At 34.7% G+C, this 20,211-nt stretch overlaps 1 protein-coding gene across 24 annotated transcripts in view; it reads right to left on the bottom strand.

Moving 5' to 3' along the window:
• BAZ2B (bromodomain adjacent to zinc finger domain 2B) overlaps window positions 1-20,211 on the bottom strand; it is a 336,353-nt gene that overhangs the window by 16,463 nt on the left and 299,679 nt on the right. For 19 of the 24 annotated variants that reach the window (XM_061395981.1, XM_061396001.1, XM_061395906.1 and 16 more), the window contains 8 exons: window positions 18,016-18,078; window positions 16,863-17,007; window positions 10,062-10,714; window positions 9,388-9,661; window positions 9,069-9,224; window positions 8,412-8,572; window positions 2,163-2,473; window positions 1,641-1,776 (listed from right to left, as the gene is read on the bottom strand). In XM_061395981.1, the coding sequence (XP_061251965.1) occupies window positions 1,641-1,776; window positions 2,163-2,473; window positions 8,412-8,572; window positions 9,069-9,224; window positions 9,388-9,661; window positions 10,062-10,714; window positions 16,863-17,007; window positions 18,016-18,078 (1,899 nt within the window). The remainder of the gene's footprint in view (window positions 1-1,640; window positions 1,777-2,162; window positions 2,474-8,411; window positions 8,573-9,068; window positions 9,225-9,387; window positions 9,662-10,061; window positions 10,715-16,862; window positions 17,008-18,015; window positions 18,079-20,211) is intronic. The other 5 variants (XM_061395887.1, XM_061395917.1, XM_061395954.1 and 2 more) reach the window with 1 other exon arrangement.

Here is a 20,211-nt window from a genome sequence, read left to right as displayed (position 1 = left end):
TTTTCTGACACTTTCTAAGAAAGGGTAACATATATTGAACTTATAGCATTTTTGGAAAATCACAGTAATAGCTCACAATGTGTTAGAGCATTTTGGTTTTAACCACTTTGCTACCACAATAAAAACAAAACAGTGAATGCCACAGTGGATGTTGCTGACTACTTAACGTTAATAACAACAGAAAGTAGATAGGGGACTGAGAAGTACCTAAGGGCAAATTATGGCAGCTCCTTCTTTCTTAGTAAGCTTGGTTTCTGGCAAAGAGGATATTTCTAAAGATATTGAGCACTTTAACTTTCTGATACAGCTTATTATGAGGATTCTTATAGGTCCTGTTATATTTCTAATTAAAGGTTACAAAGAGCTTATTAATCTTTGAATAAAAAACTCTGCCTTCTTTATAAAGAAGTGTTTTTTTATAGCAAAAATAGCATTATTAAACATTAAAAAAGAAATGAAAATTATGAGAGATGGAGTTAGATAATGATGGATGCATATTAATTTATTAATAACAATGGAAAAGGAATTTGCAAAAATCTGAAATAAAACTTAAGATGGCAGAAAGTAATTATACTAATATAAAGGCAGATTTTGGTACAAGTTTTGGGTTTCTTTGTATAGGTTATATATAAATTGTAGATTCATTATTCTATGGACATTTTAGAAAGAAGTGAAAAACCATAGAAGAAATCAAATTTATTTGTAAACAATGAATAAAGTCTTGAGTAGTCTAGGCATAGAGGTAAAAAGGAAGGAAAGAATGCTAATTATTTAAGGATCACTTCTTTTATTTGGGGAACAACTATTTAAATAAAGGAATTTTACCCTTATTCATGAAAACAAAACTCAAGTGTTTGAATTTTAAAGCTAATCAGCAATTCAAAAGCAACTGTTAAAATAATTCATAAAAGTCAACATATAAAAGATATTTCTATAATAAAAGGAAAAGGAACACATATATGATTTAAAATAAATATATCTGTGGGAAATGTAAGAAATACAGCTTTTATTTGAATGTATAGCATTTGTTGCCTAGAACAAAGTAGAGGCCACTGTGTGATAACTAACCGGGCTTGAACAAAGAAGGTGAAGAAATAGTTTTAACTGTCAGAGGACAGATGAAAATATCTATCCTTAATGCCAGCAATATCGAACACTTTATCAAAAGTGCATAAAGGAAGAGGTCTCTGTTTATTTCATTTACTTATCCAAGTATTTTTAGCATTACAAAAAGAAAATTGATACAAATGTAAAGACATTTCAGGAATGCAGTGAATGTATATAGCAGGTAATGTTAGCAACTGGAATGTTTACAAGATTGAAAGAGCCTTCAAAACATTTAGCTTAACAACTATTATGTTGACAAAATGCAGAAGACAACTTCAGTTGGAGCTACAAACAATATTAAAGGAGAGAAAAAGAAGATCTTAAAAACAAAAGATAACACTTGATAGACTCCTTCAAAAAGCTCAAAATAAGGAGAAAAGTATCAAATTATACAGTATTTAAAAATTAAGCAAATTCTCAAATACAGCATACATTATTTTGACAATAAAGTATAACTAAGAAATATCTGAAGATTGGAAAAAAAACAGGACAAAGTAAATCAGTTATAGTATTTCTTAAATAAAAACACTTACAACTTTCATAATTGATTTTTCCCATGCTATTGATTTCTGTAACTGCTGAATGCACAGAGCTACCTGTGCAGCACTGCGAGCTTCTGATAATGCCCTTCTCCATACCCTGAGCCCTGGAGCAATATCCTCTTCAATTCTGCATTGAAATATAGAAAAATTAAGTAGGTCATGTCCACATTTATGGTTACTGAATGTGAAACAATCATCACACTGAAAGCCAAGCAATGACAAAAACATGTAACAGCCAATAAGTATAAGGTTTAAGCAACTAAATTTGATGTAGTGCACAGACTGTGGCTACGTGCCTCAAAGCTTAGTCACAACCAGGTAAATGTAAGATCACTTTGCAGGATTATCAACGCACATAACAAAAAAAAAATGTTTTTACGAAGCACCATGCAAGTAGCATGATCCATATGGATCACAGACATACAAGAAGATACATAGATAACAGGCAATAGAAAATAGGCTCCAATTAGCAAAGAAGCACAATAATTTTTCAAGTTAATCTCAATAACCTACCCGTCACCATCACCACTAACGGATGGTGCAGGAGCAGGGACAGTAACTGTGCCCACATTATCCAGTTTGATCTGAATGGTGGTACTTAAGGGGCTCTTCAGATACCTTCTTTCAATGTTCCGCTCCAAATCAGCCAGCCTGGTTACAGCTATATCTAGGGGGTTGTCACTCTTCCGTTCCAGTGCATGTGCACTGCCTTCTTCTTCGCCAGTAAATTCTCCATCATGCTCCTTGCACAATTTAGAAAATGACTTATGTTCAAAATATACCAAGTCCTCCCTTTCTGATGCAGGTTCTGGACACATCCAACCCTATATATCAAAAGAACAATGTTACTATGGTTTCCTCTTGAAATGCCTGATGGGTGAATTACCTTTACTTAAAATATAGCAGCAGACACCAGCAGATCTCAAGGATCTTTACTAAAAGTTTTTACCTTGTGTTTCCTAATGCTAGGTGGAAATAAGAACAACAACAACAATAAAAAAATTAAAAGAAACAATTGTGAGAGAAGTTTGAAGAAGAAAATTTAAGAACTTTTGATGTTACGAAAGGTAAAATGAAAATCAGCAAAGTATTCTGAGCAACTTTAGACTAAATGCTTATTCATTTCCTGGAACCACTTCAATGGAAATCTCAGTGGTCTCTGAACTTAGTTCTTCCTTTCCATTTCCTTTCCTTCTACTACTCTTCTGTATAGGTCTTTGTACTCACCATTTTTCTTTGAGCAGCAGGAGTTTACATGAGGTCTTACATTTGTCTGTGTACAGCCTTTATCTGTTGTTCTTAACACAGTTAACCCCACTCATCCTGCAGCTCTCATGTTAAACATCCTCAGGGAATCCTCTCCTGACCTACTTTAAGAGGTTAAGTCTCCATATTACAAGCTCACAAAGGATCTCTTCAAGAAAATTAGAGATACCGAGGGAACATTTTATGCACAAATGGGTACAATAAAGGACAGAAATGGTATGGACCTAATAGAAGCAGAAGATATTAAGAAGAGGTGGCAAGAATACACAGAACAATTACACAAAAAAGACCTTAATGACTTTGAAAACTATGATAGTGTGATCACTCACCTAGAGCCAGACATCCTGGAATGCGAAGTCAAGTGGGCCTTAGGAAGCATCACTAGGAACAAAGCTAGTGGAGGTGTTGGAATTCCAGTTGAGGTATTTCAAATCCTAAAAAATGATGCTGTGAAAGTGCTGCGCTCAATATGCCAGCAAATTTGGAAAACTCAGCAGTGGCCACAAGACTGGAAAAACGTCAGTTTTCATTCCAATCCCAAAGAAAGGTAGTGCCAAAGAATGTTCAAACTACCGCACAATTGCACTCTTTTCACATGCTAGGAAAGTAATGCTCAAAATTCTCCAAGCTAGGCTTCAACAGTATGTGAACCAAGAACTTCCAGATGTTCAAGCTGGACTTAGAAAAGGCAGAGGAATCAGAGATCAAATTGCCAATATCTGCTGGATCATCAAAAAAGCAAGAGAGTTCCAGAAAAACATCTATTTCTGCTTCATTGACTACACTAAAGTCTTTGTGTGGATCACAACAAAATGTGGAAAATTCTTCAAGAGATGGGAATATGAGAGCATCTCACTTGCCTCCTGAGAAACCTGTATGCGGGTCAAGAAGCAACAGTTAGAACCAGACATGGAACAATGGACTGGTTCCAAATTGAAAAAGGAGTATGTCAAGGCTGTATATTGTTACCCTGCTTATTTAACTTATATGCAGAGTACATCACGCAAGATGCCAGGCTGGATGAAGCACAAGCTGGCATCAAGATTTCAGGGAGAAGTATCAATAACCTCAGATATGCAGATAACACCACTCTTATGGAAGAAAGCAAAGAGGAACTAAAGAGCCTCTTGATGAAGGTGAAAGAGGAAAGTGAAAAAGCTGTCTTAAAACTCAACATTCAAAAAACAAAGATCATTGCATCTGGTCTCAACACTTCATGGCAAATAGATGGGGAAACAATGGAAACAGTGACAGATTTTATTTTCTTGGGACTCCAAAATCACATTGATTGCAGCCACGAAATTAAAAAATGCTTGCTCCTTGGAGGAAAAGCTATGACAAACCTAGACAGCATATTAAAAAGCAGAGACATTACTTTGCCAACAAAGGTCCGTCTAGTCAAAACTATGATTTTTTCCATTAGTTATGTATGGATGTGAGAATTGGACCACAAAGAAGGCTGAGCGCCGAAGAATTGATGCTTTTGATCTGTGGTGTTGGAGAAGACTCTTGAGAGTCCCTTGGACTGCAAGGAGATCCAACCAGTGCATCCTAAAGGAAATCAGTCCTCAGTGTTCACTGGAAGGACTGATACTGAAGCTGAAACTCTAATACTTTTGGCCACCTGATGCAAAGAGCTGATTCTTCAGAAAAGACTCTGATGTTGGGAGAGTGAAGGCAGGAGGAGAAGGAGATGATAGAGGACGAGAAGGAGATGACAGAAGACGAGATGGTTAGATGACATCACCGACTCAATGAATATGAGTCTGAGTAATCTCTGGGAGATGATTAAGGACAGGGAAGCCTGGCGTGCTGCAGACCATAGTGTCGCAAAGAGTCAGACACGATGGAGAGGCTGAACAACAGCAAGACTTGTGGTACTTGCAATTTTATACTACTGTGATTAATCTTTCTACCTCTAAATTCCATGAGGACAGGGACCATGTCTACTTTCATATTATCTCCAGCACAGTGAAGGTAAATAGTAGGCACTCAATATTTACATGTTGATTGAATAAACGGATGATCTTATAACTCAGCTTGCTTATACTGATCTACTTCAAAATCCGTCAGAATTTCCCTACTGTTTAGCAAAGTCCACATTTTTACTATGACATTCCCGTACCTCAGTCTACCTCTTCCTGTACTGTTCTCATCACAAATCCTACACTGTAGTCAAATTCCACAATTTACAGCTCCACAAAACATGTCCTAATCTTCTGGATCTTCGTGCTCTGCTCAGGCTGTTTACTCTTTCTAGTATGGCATTCCTTGTCAAAAGCTGACTCACTTTCTCAAGCTCTATCTCAACTTCTACATGAATGTTCCCTCATCTTTTCCATGTCTCTACCAGAAGTTGTGTATTCTTTTTCTAAATTCATGCATGATTCTGTACTTCTCTATGATCAGTTTAACAGATTCTGCAGAGATGTATACATGTCTTATCTCTCTATTAGATGACAAGTTTTCTGAGGGCAGAAACCATATTTTACTCAAAATTGTGGTGCCTATTGTCTGATGCTGACTAGGTACTTAGTAAATGCATATCAAATGCAAAACAGAATAAGCATTATCGTTTTTATTACACCTTTTCAGAGGTAATTATTTTATCTTTATATTACAATCAAGTCCTCTTCTTTACTCAGTAGAACATTTATATTTGTGAAGTAAGCATAGAATTATGAATAGTGTAAGTGCATTAGGTAGAAGTCATGTCAAATAAACCTCATTCCCAGATTTTGAAAGGGGTACTAAATTTGCCAAATCAAGGGAACCCTGTAAACATAGTGTATGTGGATCTCTGCAAAGCAGTTGACAAGACAAAAAACGAAGACCAGATTAGAGAAGTCTAGAGGGTTGAAAACTGTTTCCAAAGAATGGTGATTGTCAGAACTTGGATCACCTCAGAAAAGGTCCCCAGTGCTAACGGTCAAAGTCTCTGCACTTGGTTTGTCCTGTTAATACACTGGGAGTAACTTTGTTGATTGCTATTAAATCTGCAGATGATTTAAAATTAGGAAGAAAGTTTAATATTCCATATGACACGACCAAGATAAAAATAGTTCCAAATGCTGAAAAATAACCCAAACGAAATTTATTTAAAAAAATGATAAATGTAAATTTTAGATCTGAAGTTTAAGCAACTAATAACAGAAATACTACATGTGCTAGAACTCCCTTAAAAGCTCTTTGGAAAGAGGCCTAGGGTTTTTTTTGTTTGTTTTTTGCTTTGTTGTTTCATTGTGCATACTTGGCAAAGCACGAGTATGATGTGGATGCTAAAAAGTTCGGACAAATTCAAACAGCGTTAATGAAGAATAGTGCCAGATTAAGTAAAGTAACAGTCCCATGCACACATTCAGACAGCGCTATGTACAGCTATGGACACAACATTTTAAGAAGGATATTGACACTGGTGTTTTTGTACATGGAACCTATTTCTGGTTGAAAGAATTCATTAACTTGTAAAAGAGAAAACTAAGAAGGAGACATAGGAGCTATCTTATGAGGAACTAGAAGAGTAGTTGTTTTATAAACTCTCAACAGAACTAGGACTAGAGGTCTGAAGATTCTTCTACAAAATAATAAATAATTTCCAAATTATAAGTAATATTAAAAATATATATGAATGCACCTAAGTAGTCCCACAGGCCACCTGTTTAATGTCTCTTCACAGTGGCTAGCTCCCCACATTAAACATATAACTCTATTTTCTTAAAAAAATCATTAAATCTTGTATAGATATTAAAATAATATTTTGCAGTTATTTTCATCATTTGTGTTTTTAGAGTCTTAAAGAATATAATTCATTTTATTAGAATAATACAGAATATTTCAGCAATACTTATTTTAATGTTAAAACATTTCACTTGAAAAAACAAATTCTACTTTTCTTATATATTTAGAACACAGCCAAGAATGTCTAAGCAGCTAGTAATGTGATAAGGTTAACGCACAAAAATATGAGTATGTCACCAGGAAAATGCTTCAGGCCCATACCCTGACTTTAATATTAAAAACCATGAAGATGTGCTTTCCCAGCCAACAGTCAATTAGAACTAGTAAATTAGATGAATGAAGTTCGAGGAAATTTGGGCAAGTAGAACCAATCGAATTTAACCAGCAAGTAGTAGCAAGCGATCACGAGAGAAGACAAAAACAGACTATGAAAAGCAGTCACGATTGTACAAAAAGCAAAGCACACTAGGATCATTTAACGTAGGGGCCATCTTCACATTTCCTTAGGGAATCATTATCTAATAATTGGTCTTCACACTCATGATCCTGTGTCACCAAGATAATTTAAATCAAACTCTTTATTCTCAATTTAAGAAGGCAGTATAATGCATAACATAAGCGATACAACAAATATGTTAAAAAAATTATGGCACTAAATGGAATAATTTTCATTTCTCTAGAAAATTAACTTGGTAGAAGAGCTCATTTGTTAAAGATGCCAAGTAAATGAGGCATTTTTATATTATAGTACTAGGAGGAAGATATAGTTTTTGCTAGCAAAATACATTCAACAAATGATAAATTTTGCCTCTTGAAGTCGGTAATTAATTATGTTTGTGGCAAGAAGGGATATTAGAACTGGAAAGTGACATTTTTGGGAGAGCTTCAAAAATTTCCAAATATCACAGGATAATGTTATAGCATAAATTTCTCATCTGAATAAAACACAAAATATCAAATCAAATTACACAGAGCCTACATTTTTCTAAACTTTTCCAGGTATTTCACACTTATTCATCATCCATCCATTTATTCTCAGAGACATCACCTTATTATCAATTGAGAAAACCTTTACACCCCTCTTTCCAAAACTGAAAATTCTTGCACAAAGATAAAGCCTTCCTCCTGCCTGTCCATCAGAAGCCAGTTCTGTTCATGGTAAATACTTGTGACATGGTAAATACATGTGCCCAGTAGATAAATAAATTAATTTAAAATTTACATATATATGTAGGGTGTACACACGAATATGTTTATCATAGTATAATGTATATTTGGATATATATTCTCTAATTTTAAATTATATATAATGAAATTTTGACATATAACATGGCTTGGATGTAAAGAAGTTCGTCTATATGAAAAAGTATAGCAGGAATTTGACAGAGCATTATATGTATCATGGGTAAAAAGGTGAAATAATGCTTGTGGTAAAAAACTGCATACTAGAAATGACAGTTTTGAAAATTATTAAGGAGCAGCAAGATTTACTAAAAAAAAAAGAACACAAGCTCTGGAGTCAGACAGACTTGATTTGAATTCACATTTGGCCATTTATTATATGACCACTGACAGGTTACTTACTTTGAGTCTTGTTCCTTACCTGTAAGATGGGGAAAATTAATTCAGGATCATTTTGAGAATTAAATGAGATAAAGTGAAAACATTTAGCAGAGTAACTGGCATATATCAGGCATATAACACATATAGTTACCTTCCATCATCCTAAAAACAGATTTCATTCCAAGTCAATTTTACCTTCACTTGCAAACTTGCTGATGCAACTCTCCTTTCTAGATCTTCTACCTGTTGAAGAATATTCAAATCCATTTCCATTGCTTGTTCTTCTATTGACCAGTTCTCCACAATGTCTCGAGTTACCTGGTTTTCTTCATTTTCATTTAATTCAATAATGGCAACTATAGTTGAAAACAAATTAATTTTAATATCTATTTTATTCTGTAACAATTTCTTCTAGAAAGTGAATAAGATTCCAGGGATAGCATATACATATAACTTAAAACATAAAAATGTACTTGTGTATACATAGGCAGATTATTCTTTTTATTTTTTTTAAGCTGTGCCATGTGGCTTGTGGGAATTTTTAGTTCTCCAAGGGACTGATCAAACCTGGGCCCTGGCAGTGAGAGCACAGAGTCCTAACCACTGGGCTGCCAGGAAATTTCCAGCATATTACTCTTAAAAGTAGGAACATCCTTTTCTAAGAAACAAAACAATACATCTACAGGTTGTGACAAATTATAAGAAAGTAATAGCTATTTAAGGAGGTACTGTTTGTTGAGCAAATGCTTACTAGTAATAAATTAAGCATTATGATATACCAAAATGTTTTAAGATTAAAGGATCAATTATCATAACTAAGCAAGAGAACAGAAATCTCTCCTAAGTACATACCATCCTTATTCTTAATGCAAGCTTGAGTAATATAATCCAAGTGTTTCTGAATTTGCTTTTGTAATGCCTTTTCTCTTATTCCTCTGAGATGGAGCACTTTGAGCAAAGCTTTTAGGTCCTCTGGGTCAATAATTCTCCACCAACCAAACTGCATTTCTAAGTTAAAATAAATATGTAGATCTTTTTATAAATATCTTGAATATGAATTAATGGCACAATGCAAATTGAAAGATTTATAACTAAATATATAATCCTCAAAGATTCAGTTATCATGTGGAATCTATAACAATAAAATTAAGTAAGTGACTATAAACCATACCTTCTGGAATGGGTTTTGGACTAGGAAAATCTACTGGTTTTGCTACTTCAACAGCTGCAGGTTGAGTTGAAGAGACTTTTTCATTCTGTGGTACTGGAGATTCACTTTTACTTGGTGCAACATTAGGAGTCACGAATGTATTACTATTTCCTTCTGACAATCCCAACCCTGATCCCAGATTAGGTAAAGGTGATGTAAATGGAATATTGGAAGTAAGCACGCCAGCAGGCCACCCACAAAACTGGAGTCCCATCACAGACACTCCACTTTTCACCTGCAAGAAACAACACATTTTAGAAGTAGGGACAATCTAAGGAGTTAGGAAAAGTGTTTAGAACCAGAAATTGTTTTTAAAATTCTGAAAAAATATTCTTTCATATATCACAATTACAGGCAAATTAAATACAACAGTTACATGTTTTGTTTGCTCCTCAAAGTAATTTCTTTTTAAATAATGTAATAATAATATGCTAAAAAGTAGTTAGATAAGTCTTTAACTTAGACATAAGTAGTTCTGATGAAGTTTGGTGATAACAATCTTGGCTCTTCGGTTTTCAAGCCATGGCAGGGATAATATTATAAACATTCAACTGATTTCCCTTAAGAGAAAACATTTACAGGATCAAAGATTAGACAAAGCAACAAAAACCTGAGTTACAACTAACAGCACCAACCTGAAGAGGCGATAAAGCAAATGGATTTAGGCCAACAGGATTCTGAGCAGACGATCCAAGAAGAGGAGCTGGGGCGGGTGAAGGTGACTTAGACAGTGGCTGAGACTGAGGGATCACTGAAGAAGCAGTTGACATACTGGCATGGGTAAGAGAGGTGTCATCACAAGGTGTCCTTGGCAAAAGGCTAAACCACTGTCTATTCTTTTCAGTCAATGTCTTTAACAACTGGTCATTGGGGAGAGGACTACAGAACTTCCCTGGACCACTTGAACTGGTACTGAACAGATTATTAGAGTCTGTCTTTTCCATGTTGCTTTGTGTTGCTGTTGATTGAATGCTGCCCAGTGACTGTTTTCCACTGTTTTGATATGACAATGTGCACCCATTTGCACTACTATTTGGTTTGGGGGTCATTACATCTGACTCAGCAGGCATCTTAGCTACTTCTAAAAGCTTGCTTAATTTTGAAAAAGAGCCAGGTTTCTGAAGAAACAGATTTGGGTTATCTTTTTCTTTAGTATCTTCCTTTTGCTCACAGTGATCTGGATTTGAACAATTTAAAGTGTGCTCAGAAGTCTCAAATATTTCTTCTTTGATTTGGATACTTTTTGCCTTTTTTAGTTTGTCTCTTTCTTTTGCAATTTCTTCTAGTCCTAAAAAATTGAAAAGCATTATAAAACTTTATTACTCCAGATCAAACCAATACTATATAATTATATCCTTTTACTATTTATCAAGTTATATGCATAAATATTTTTAGGAAACCTTTATAGATTACATAATATTCTCCATTTTCCCCTTTTTTATAGATTAGATTTTTTGCTCATTGGAAAATTAATATAATTTTTAAACTAATAATTAGAAAAAACTAAAATATAAAAAATTTAAAAAGCCCTAATATACAGCAAAAATTACTATTAATATTTTTCAATAACACTTGCAGGCATTCTATATGCATATACATATACACTTAAACCTATAAATTAAAAAAAAGTAAATCTTATTATATACATAATATTCTAACCTACATGTTTTGCTCTGTAAACATCCTGATATGTGAATAAATACATGAATAAATAAATAAATACACAATACATAAATAAATACATAACGACATAAATTTTAATGGTTATAGAATACTCAGTGGAATACATCATCAATTTAAATAATCCATCTTCTACTAATGGCTGTTAATATGGCCCAGTTATTTGCTATTATAAATAATGCTATAAATGATGATGTGCATCTGTATCTTTGGTCTTACATTTTTTTTTTAAATTTACTTCCTTAGGATACTTACTGAGTACTAAGATATATACTTTTCAGGGTTTTGAAGTATGTTGTCAAACCAAAAGTTGAGATCAATACACATTCATACCAGAAGTAAGAGCATCTGTTTGCCTACACCTTCAAGGAAACTAAATACTATCAATGTTTTTTGTTTTTGCCAATATCTGGGAGATAAAAATCAAAACCGCCTTTTTTTCCCCCTGATCGCCAGTAAGGCTGAATATCTTTTCATGAGTTTATTAGCATTTCTCCTTTGTGAACTTCTGGTTCATATTTTTTAACAGTGTTTCAAAAATAATTTATAAGAATTATTTTAAAAATATAAATTCAGTACTTTATTCAATTTGAAAAGTAACATATGTCAAAGGTAAAATATTCAGTAATGACAGGTATAAATTAAACTGCTTCTGACCTACTCCCTCAGTCCCTATTTCTATTCTTCAGAGGTAACTGTGGTTAATCAATCATATCTATGATTCCTTCTAGAAATCTTACATGCACATATATCAATATGACTATCGTTTTGCACTATTACAGAAGTGAGACACTACTATTCACTCTTTTGCAACCTAGAATAAAATCTAAACTTCTAAGCAAGGCCTATGTGGTCTGGTTCCTGAAAATTTCTACAACCTCTGACCATTCTTGTACTTGCTAAAGCTTGTTCTTTTCTCCCCTTTCTTCAGCTTCTCAAACATACCCAGTTCTTTCCTTTCTGGGGCACTTTGCACTTGCTGCTTCCTCTGCCTGGGATACTGTTTTGTTGACCGGACTCCTTATCCTTTATGTCTCAGATCAAGTCATTTCCTCACAGAGGTTTTCTCTGATCAAGAAAGGTTTCTCTGATCTGATAAAGGTTTTTACTTTATCTAGAGTAGAATCCCTAGCCCATTCACTTTATTTATTTTATTGACATAGAGCTGATGTACAATATTACATGTCACAGGTATATATACTAATGTAGTGATTCACAATTTTTAAAGGTTATATTCCCTTTATAGTTATTTAAAAATATTGGCTATATTCCCTGGGTTGTGCATTATACCATTGTATCTTATTTTACCCATTCACTTTAGGTTATCATTCTATATATTTCCTTCACAGAATTTATCATTATAAACAATAACTTATTTATTTTCTCCACCTCCACCCACACACCAGAATTTAAATTAATAAGCTTTACTTAAAAGCAGAGCGATGTCTGTCTTGCTTGTTATTGGATCCCAAATGCCTAACATGGTGGCTGCTATAAAACAGAAGCTCAATAAATATTTCTTGAATGATAAAATAAAAGGAGGGATATTTAATTGGCCAGGGGCAGTGCTCATTTTTGTTTTTAGCTTCTCAGATGATTCTTATTACAGTTAAAGGAAAGCTACTCTGGGATATTTCTTTGTTTTTTAGCTTCAACAAGGCTCTGTACCTTCAAGTGACTCACAATTTTGTCATTTTAAATTAGATTTCTATTGATTATATGGTAGTTCTAGTTTCAACTTTTAGAGGAGCCTCCATGTTGTTTTTCTTAAATCTGTTTTTTAATTATGTTTATTTTTAATTGATTGATTATTGCTTTACAATATTGGTTTCATTTCTGCCATACATCAACATGAATTAGCCATAGGTGTACATTTGTCCCCTCCTTTTTGAACCTCCCTCCACCTCCCACCCTTTCCAACCCCTCTATTGTTACAGAGCCCTGGTTTTAGTTCCCTAAGTCACTGAGCAGATTTCCACTGGCTATCTATTTTCCATATGTTAGTGTACATGCTTCCATGCTACTCTCTCCATTCATCTTAGCCTCTCCTCTCCCTTCCCTGCCCTTGTCCACAAGTCTGTTCTCTATGTCTGCATCTCCACTGCTGCCCTGCAAATAGGTTCATCAGTACCATCTTTCTAGATTCCACATATATGCATTAATATACAGTATTTGTTTTTCTCCTTCTGACTTAATTTACTGTTTAATACGCTCTAGGTTCATCTACCTCATTAGAATTGACTCAGTGTGTTGGTTTTTGTGGCTGACTAGTATTCCATTGCATGTACCACAGCTTTATCCATTCATCCTGTTGATGGACATCTAAGTCGCTTCCATGTCCTAGCTATTATATATAGTGCTGCAATGAACATTGGAATACATGTATCTTTTTCAGTTTTGGTTTTCTCAGGGTATATGCCTAGTAGAATTGCTGGATTGTATGGTGGTTTTATTTCTAGTTTTTTAAGGAATCTCCGTACTCTCATCCAAAATGGCTGTATCAATTTACCTATTGTTTTCCATTGTGCCTGCACCAATTTACATTCCCACCAACAGTGTACAGAGATTCCTTTTTTCTCTACATTCTCCCTCACCAGCACTTGTTATTTCTTGTCTTTTTGATAACAGCCATTCTGACAGGTGAGAGGTTATATTTCATGATGATTTTTATTTGATTGATTTTTGATTAATGATGTTGAACATCTTATCACGTACAATCTAAGTGTCCTCTTTGGAAGAATGTCTATTTAGAAACTCTGCCCATTTTAAAATCAGATTGTTTTTCTGCTGTTGAATTGTATAAGTTCTTTATACATTTTGGATGTTAGTCCCTTATGAGATATATAACTTGCAGATATTTATCCTCATTCAGTAGGTTGCCTTTCATTGAAGATTTCCTTTGTTATTCACTAGTTTTTCAATATGATTAGTCCAACTTATTTATTTTTGTTGGTTATATTAACTTACTATTTTAATTAATTTTCCATGCTTATTTTTAAATATTTTAAGCAAACAGTTAAAAAAAGAACCACCACACTACCCTATTAAATCAACACTGACATCAGGTTTGAAAAAGAAATAAAGTACAAGTGAAGCCTTCTTATATCCCTCCCTGATTCCATTTGGTAGCTACTTCTGCCTTGAGAGAAGCAGAGCATGACTTATACACATCATTCCAACACATGATTTTATATTCTTAATTCATACAATTTACATTCATAAGAAATATATTATTATTCAAATCAATAACAACACTGTTTACTATATGCCAACAATGCTCATATGCCAGACACTATTCTAAGTACATTAAATGCATATTTCATGAACCTCCTTGTCCCCATAAGATTTTTTGTTTTTGATTTTCCTTGTGAAATTTTTATTGTTTTTAAAATTTATTTATTTTTAATTGGAGGATAATTGCTGTACAATATTCTGTTGGTTTCTGCCATATATCAACACGAATCAGTCATATAGTATACGTATGCCCCCTACCTCTTGAATCTCCCTCCCACCTCTTACCCCACTCACCCACCTAGGTTGTCACAGAGCACTGGATTTGAGCTCCCTGTGTTATACAGCAAATTTTCACTGGCAATCTAATTTGACATATCAGTTCAGTTCAGTTCAGTCACTCAGTCATGTCTGACTCTTTGTGACCCCATGAACTGCAGCACGCCAGGCCTCCCTGTCCATCACCAACTACCGGAGTTTACTCAAACTCATGTCCATTAAGTTGGTGATGCCACGCAACCATCTCATCCTCTGTCATCCCCTTCTCCTCCCACCTTCAATCTTTCCCACCATCAGGGTCTTTTCAAATGAGTCACTTCTTCACATCAGGTGGCCAAAGTATTGGAATTTCAGCTTCAGCATCAGTTCTTTCAATGAATATTCAGGACTGATCTCCTTTAGGATGGACTGGTTGGATCTCCTTGCAGTCCAAGGGACTCTCAAGAGTGTTCTCCAACACCACAGTTCTAAAGCATCAATTCTTCAGTGCTAAGCTTTCTTTATACTCCAACTCTCACATCCATACATGACTACTGGAAAAACCATAGCTTTGACTAGATAAACCTTTGTTGGCAAAGTAATGTCTCTGCTTTTTCATATGCTGTCTAGATTGGTCATAACCTTTCTTCCAAGGAGCAAGCACCCTTTAATTTCATGGCTGCAGTCACCATCTGCAGTGATTTTGGAGCCCCCAAATTTTGACATATAGTAACATATATATATATTTTTAGTAATATATATGTTTTAATGCTACTCTTTGCATTTGTTCTCCACTCCTCCCCCCACCCCCCATGTCCTTCTCTATGAGTCTGTTCTCTATGATTCTTTACCAGCTGAGCTACCAGGGAAGCTCCACGTCTCTATTGCTGCCCTGCAGTAGGTTCATAATTACCATCTTTCTAGATTCCATATATATGCATTAATATATGGTATCTGTCTTGCTCTTTCTAACTTACTTCACCCTGCGTAATAGGCTGTAGGTTCATCTACCCCCCTCATTAGAACTGAGTCAAATGTGTTCCTTTTCATGGTTAATATTCCATTGTGTATATGTACCACAACTTCCTTATCCATTCATCTGTTAATGGACATCTAGATTGCTTTCATGTCCTAGCTACCCGTGATAAACATTTGAGTACATGTGTTTTTCAATTTTGGTTTCCTCGGATATATGTCCAGGAGTGTAACTATTGGGTCATACGGTACTTTTATTCCTAGTTTTTAAAGGAATCTCCAAACCTCCAAACTGTTCTCCATAGTGGCTGTGTCAACTTGCATTCCCACCCTTTTAAAAAAAGTGTAGTTCCATTGCTAAAAACAAAAAGTTAAAAACAACTGCTTTATATGATTTGTGTTCTAGATCTAGATGTCTATGTATTAATCAATCCCCTCTCTTCAAAGGATTGTTAAATTTCTGTGTGGTATGGATTACGCTTTATATATCTTTCAACCTCCTGCAGTACCTAGAAATGCCTGGCATATACTAGGAATTTTTAAAAAACTGTGTTGAAAGGAGTTTTTTGCGTCCATGTGCCACCACGGGCAATAGCTATATCCCAGAACCTATAAACACTGACATAACACTTTTGGCCCCATCAGAATTTAAGTATTTGGAACCATCCAAAGTTCTGAAGAGTTAAATTCAGATGGTTTATTGAGAAAATATATACATTCTATTACATGCTAGTTAATGAAACAGGAATGGAGCCAGCCAAAAATATAGTTCAAAGGTAGACTGTAGGATTGGGTGGTAATATGAAACTCAAGTAAGGAAACTTCATGGAGGAGGAGATGACCACAGGTTTCAAATATGAACAAGATTTTAAGATGAGTGACGATGGATAAGGGTCTTAGATTGAAACAAGTTACCTCCAGGATACTGTCAGGATGGATACTTGCTGCAAAAGTTAAAGAATAAACCACAAGTTGGAAAACTTGACAATGGAAAGGAAGAGAAGTGAAGCAGCAGTTATAAGGGATAATATAGCAGAAGATCTTTGTTCACTAAATAGGAAAAAGAACAGTTTATGTTTGCTGTCAGAGAGTGGCAGAAAAAAATCATGGAGAGAGAAGGAATATTTATCAGAGCAAGGGGCATTACAAATTCAAAAGGAATGGGAATCAAGGTTTTACAAGGTTTATCCATAAAGGAAATTTGATTCTGGAAGCACAAAACATATTGGAGGAGTAACAGGGTTTTAAAAAATATAGTTCATATTACTTTGTAACAGATTAATAGTTCCTACCTTCACCACTCTCCATGCCTTCTACAAAAATCCCCCCACACTGGGGAAGAATCCAGTACCGGCGTCTGTAACGATCCTGGCCAAACATCATCGAACGTAAAGAGTGAGAAGCGTCAAAGAGCTTCCTTCTGTACTGACTCTGTTGCTGTTAAAAAATGATGCATAAAATTAAGCTCTGAGTGTCAAGTGCTGTAAAAATTAATATGTAAGTGACTTTACACTCTTATGCCTTCAATAAAGGCAGATAAATAAAATCAGATAATTTTCACTAGTGAGTAAAGAGAGCAAAAAGAGTTAAATATTACATTCCTGACTTCAATTTCAGTAACACTTGTAACAACAGAAATCACTTTGAGGGTAAGAGGAATATTTTTGTTGTCATGGATTGAAAAGATAAGTTTTATTTTATCAAGTGTCATCCAGTAAAGCATGTCTTACACTTGATAGTGAACAATGCAATGTGATCAAGTATTTCACTGAACTTTGGCTTAATTCTACTTATTACAATATATAACAAATAATATTCATATACATAATTGACCAGACCTGTATTTGCCTATTTTTATATTCATGCTATAAACCTAGGTAACATATGACTAAATTTGGCGATAAATTTGTAATATATATCCCCATGGATATAATATACAGGTATATCATAATATCAGTCTCATAATATTTTTAAAACCTCATTTTTTTTTAACAGAAAGTTCATCTAAAACTTTACTGATGCTACTGAAATTCAATTTTTAATGAGAAATTCATAAATATGTATAGTGTATAAATCTAATGCAAATAAAATCTACAAACATACTAATATAAAATAAAACCATAAGATGCAGAAACTATTACTATAAAGTTCGACTGAATTTTAGAAGTAATTAATTCCAAGATATAAAACCATGTAATTGTTGGTATTTTGTATTTAAAAGAAGAGCTGAAGAATATAGGCCCTGGTTAAGTTTAGTACCATGCCTTAAAAGACAGGTTTTTAACCTTGGCGTTAATTTTTTAAGGTATAACTGTAAGAATGTTTCTAAATCTCAGTTTAATTAGTTACAAAAAGCTTGTTTTTATTTAGCAGCCAGAAAAACTAATTCCATACAAGGTGGATTTTTGAAGTGCTGCCAAAAAAAAAAATCTGAAAAATGCTTACTTTACTCAGTTTTTCAATCTGTTTTTCTAGCTCTTCCACACTTGCTGCTTGGTCACCTTCATCCTATACATAACAAAATACAGTATCATTTACATTTTTAAGATTTATTTAGTCAATCAGCAAATATTTAGTGAAAGCCTCCTATATGCAAAGTACAAGGACAGACTCAGTTCTTGCTCTAGATAAAGCATTAACCTGGTAGGGAGACACATAAAACATTACGCTAATAAATAAAAACTGCCAAACAGCAGAAAGCTCTATGAACCTCAAGAGAGGTAGAGATTAAGAGTCATGGAGCTCAGGGAAGGGTGAGATTACTTCTAATGGGAACCTATACCAAGGAAGGCTATATGGAAGAAGTTGTGTTTTAGCTTTGTTAGGCACTGATTCATCAGAGAAAAGAGGACATGGAGAGTTTGACATGAAGAGATAAGGAGGAAGATGAGGCAAAGATGACTTTGGGGCTACACTGTCTAGAGCTGTAAACGCTTGGCAATGGACAATAATATGATCCTTTGAGGGAGACTACATATCAGAACTATGCTTTACAAAGATTAGTATGGTAATAGTTGTAAGATGGCCTGGATCAGGGAAAGGACTACAACTAGCAAATCTAGTTAGTAGATAGTTTCAGTGATTCAAGAGGAAAAGAGGATGTGGGTCTTACTAGGATAAAAGGAATAGAAAAGGAGAAAAGGAAATGGATGTAAGAGATATTATATAGTTAGAACTATTAAATTCTGGCAACTCATGCCTGTGAGGCAGAAAGGGGTGAAGGAGATGAAGGAAGGAGTAAACTATGATATTAAGGTTTTAAATCTGGGAAACTGCAAAAATACTGGTACTATTAACTGAAAGAGTCATTTTACAGCAAAAAAGAGTAAGTTGTACTCTGAACACATTGAACTTTTAGAAGAATAATCTCTTCTATAAATGGTACTAATTTCATAAGTAGAAATTTTGCAATTATATAAAATTTTTCATTCTAAAAAATGAATATGGGAGAGCAACACCCAAAGTATATGTTTTAGAGGGAAAGCATGAATTAATATAAGGTATATATACTTCAAGTGAAAGTGAAGTCGCTCAGTCGTGTGCAACTCTTTGCAACCCCACGGACTATAGCCTACCAGGCTCCTCTGTCCATGGGATTTTCCAGGCAAGACTACTGGAGTGGGTTGCCATTTCCGTCTCCAGGAGATCTTCCCGACCCAGGGACTGAACCTGGGTCTCCCACATTGTAGGTAGACACTTTATCGTCTGAGCCACCAGGAAGTCCTTATGTACTTCATTGGACCTCAGCTGCAGCGTGGGCTACATATATAGGCAAATCATTTAACTCTCCCAAAACTTTTTCCTAATCTGTAAATTGGTGATGACATTATCTGTAACATGGGACTTTTGTGAGGACTAAGAACAGTTCTGGGGCTTCCCAGGTGGCTCAGTGGTAAAGAATCTGCCTGCCAAGCAGGAGACGCAGGTTTGATCCCTGGGTTGGGAAGATCGCCTGGAGAAGGAAACTGGCAACTCACTCCAGTATTCTTGCCAGGAAAAAATCTCACAGACAGAGGAGCCTGGCAGGTTACAGCCCAAGGGGTCATGAAAGAGCTGGACATGACTTAGCGACTAAACAACAGCAACAAAGAACAGATCTGAAAGCAACTAGCAAATTTTCTGGTACATAACATATAAATAAGGTTATTTTCTTTCTTTCTGAAAGATGTACTTTAATGAGAAACTGCAGGTACATCTCAGGTTTAAAAAATATAAGCACTTGTTTTGGTGTTTACTTTTAATAAGGCTTTTTTAAAAGTCATAATGCCACCAATCATTCTCACAAACAGATATTTCTAAACCAGTATAGTTATTTCCCCAATAAAAGGAAGGGAAAGGAAAACTTCAATAGTTTTACCATTAGCTATCTATGCTTTACCCAAATTTATGAGACCCGATTTCCAAAGGCATTTAGGCATATTATTTATGGTAATAATAACATCATTTCTATTTATAAGAGAATAGGCCTAATGATCCTTAAATCTTGACTCTTTAATTAAATAGATACTCAATAGCTCTATGACTATGTAGTGATCTTTTGACCAGCAGGATAAACGTTTGACAATTTGCTTATATAGAAAACAATTCAATCAACAAATATTTGAAATAAGATGTCAAAGTAACTATGTATTAGATTAACTA

The sequence above is a fragment of the Bos javanicus genome, chromosome 2, assembly GCF_032452875.1.
Source record: "Bos javanicus breed banteng chromosome 2, ARS-OSU_banteng_1.0, whole genome shotgun sequence".
NCBI lineage: Eukaryota > Metazoa > Chordata > Mammalia > Artiodactyla > Bovidae > Bos > Bos javanicus.
The sequence above is the reverse complement of the archived record's forward strand: the minus strand, read 5'-3'. Positions and strand labels throughout refer to the sequence as shown.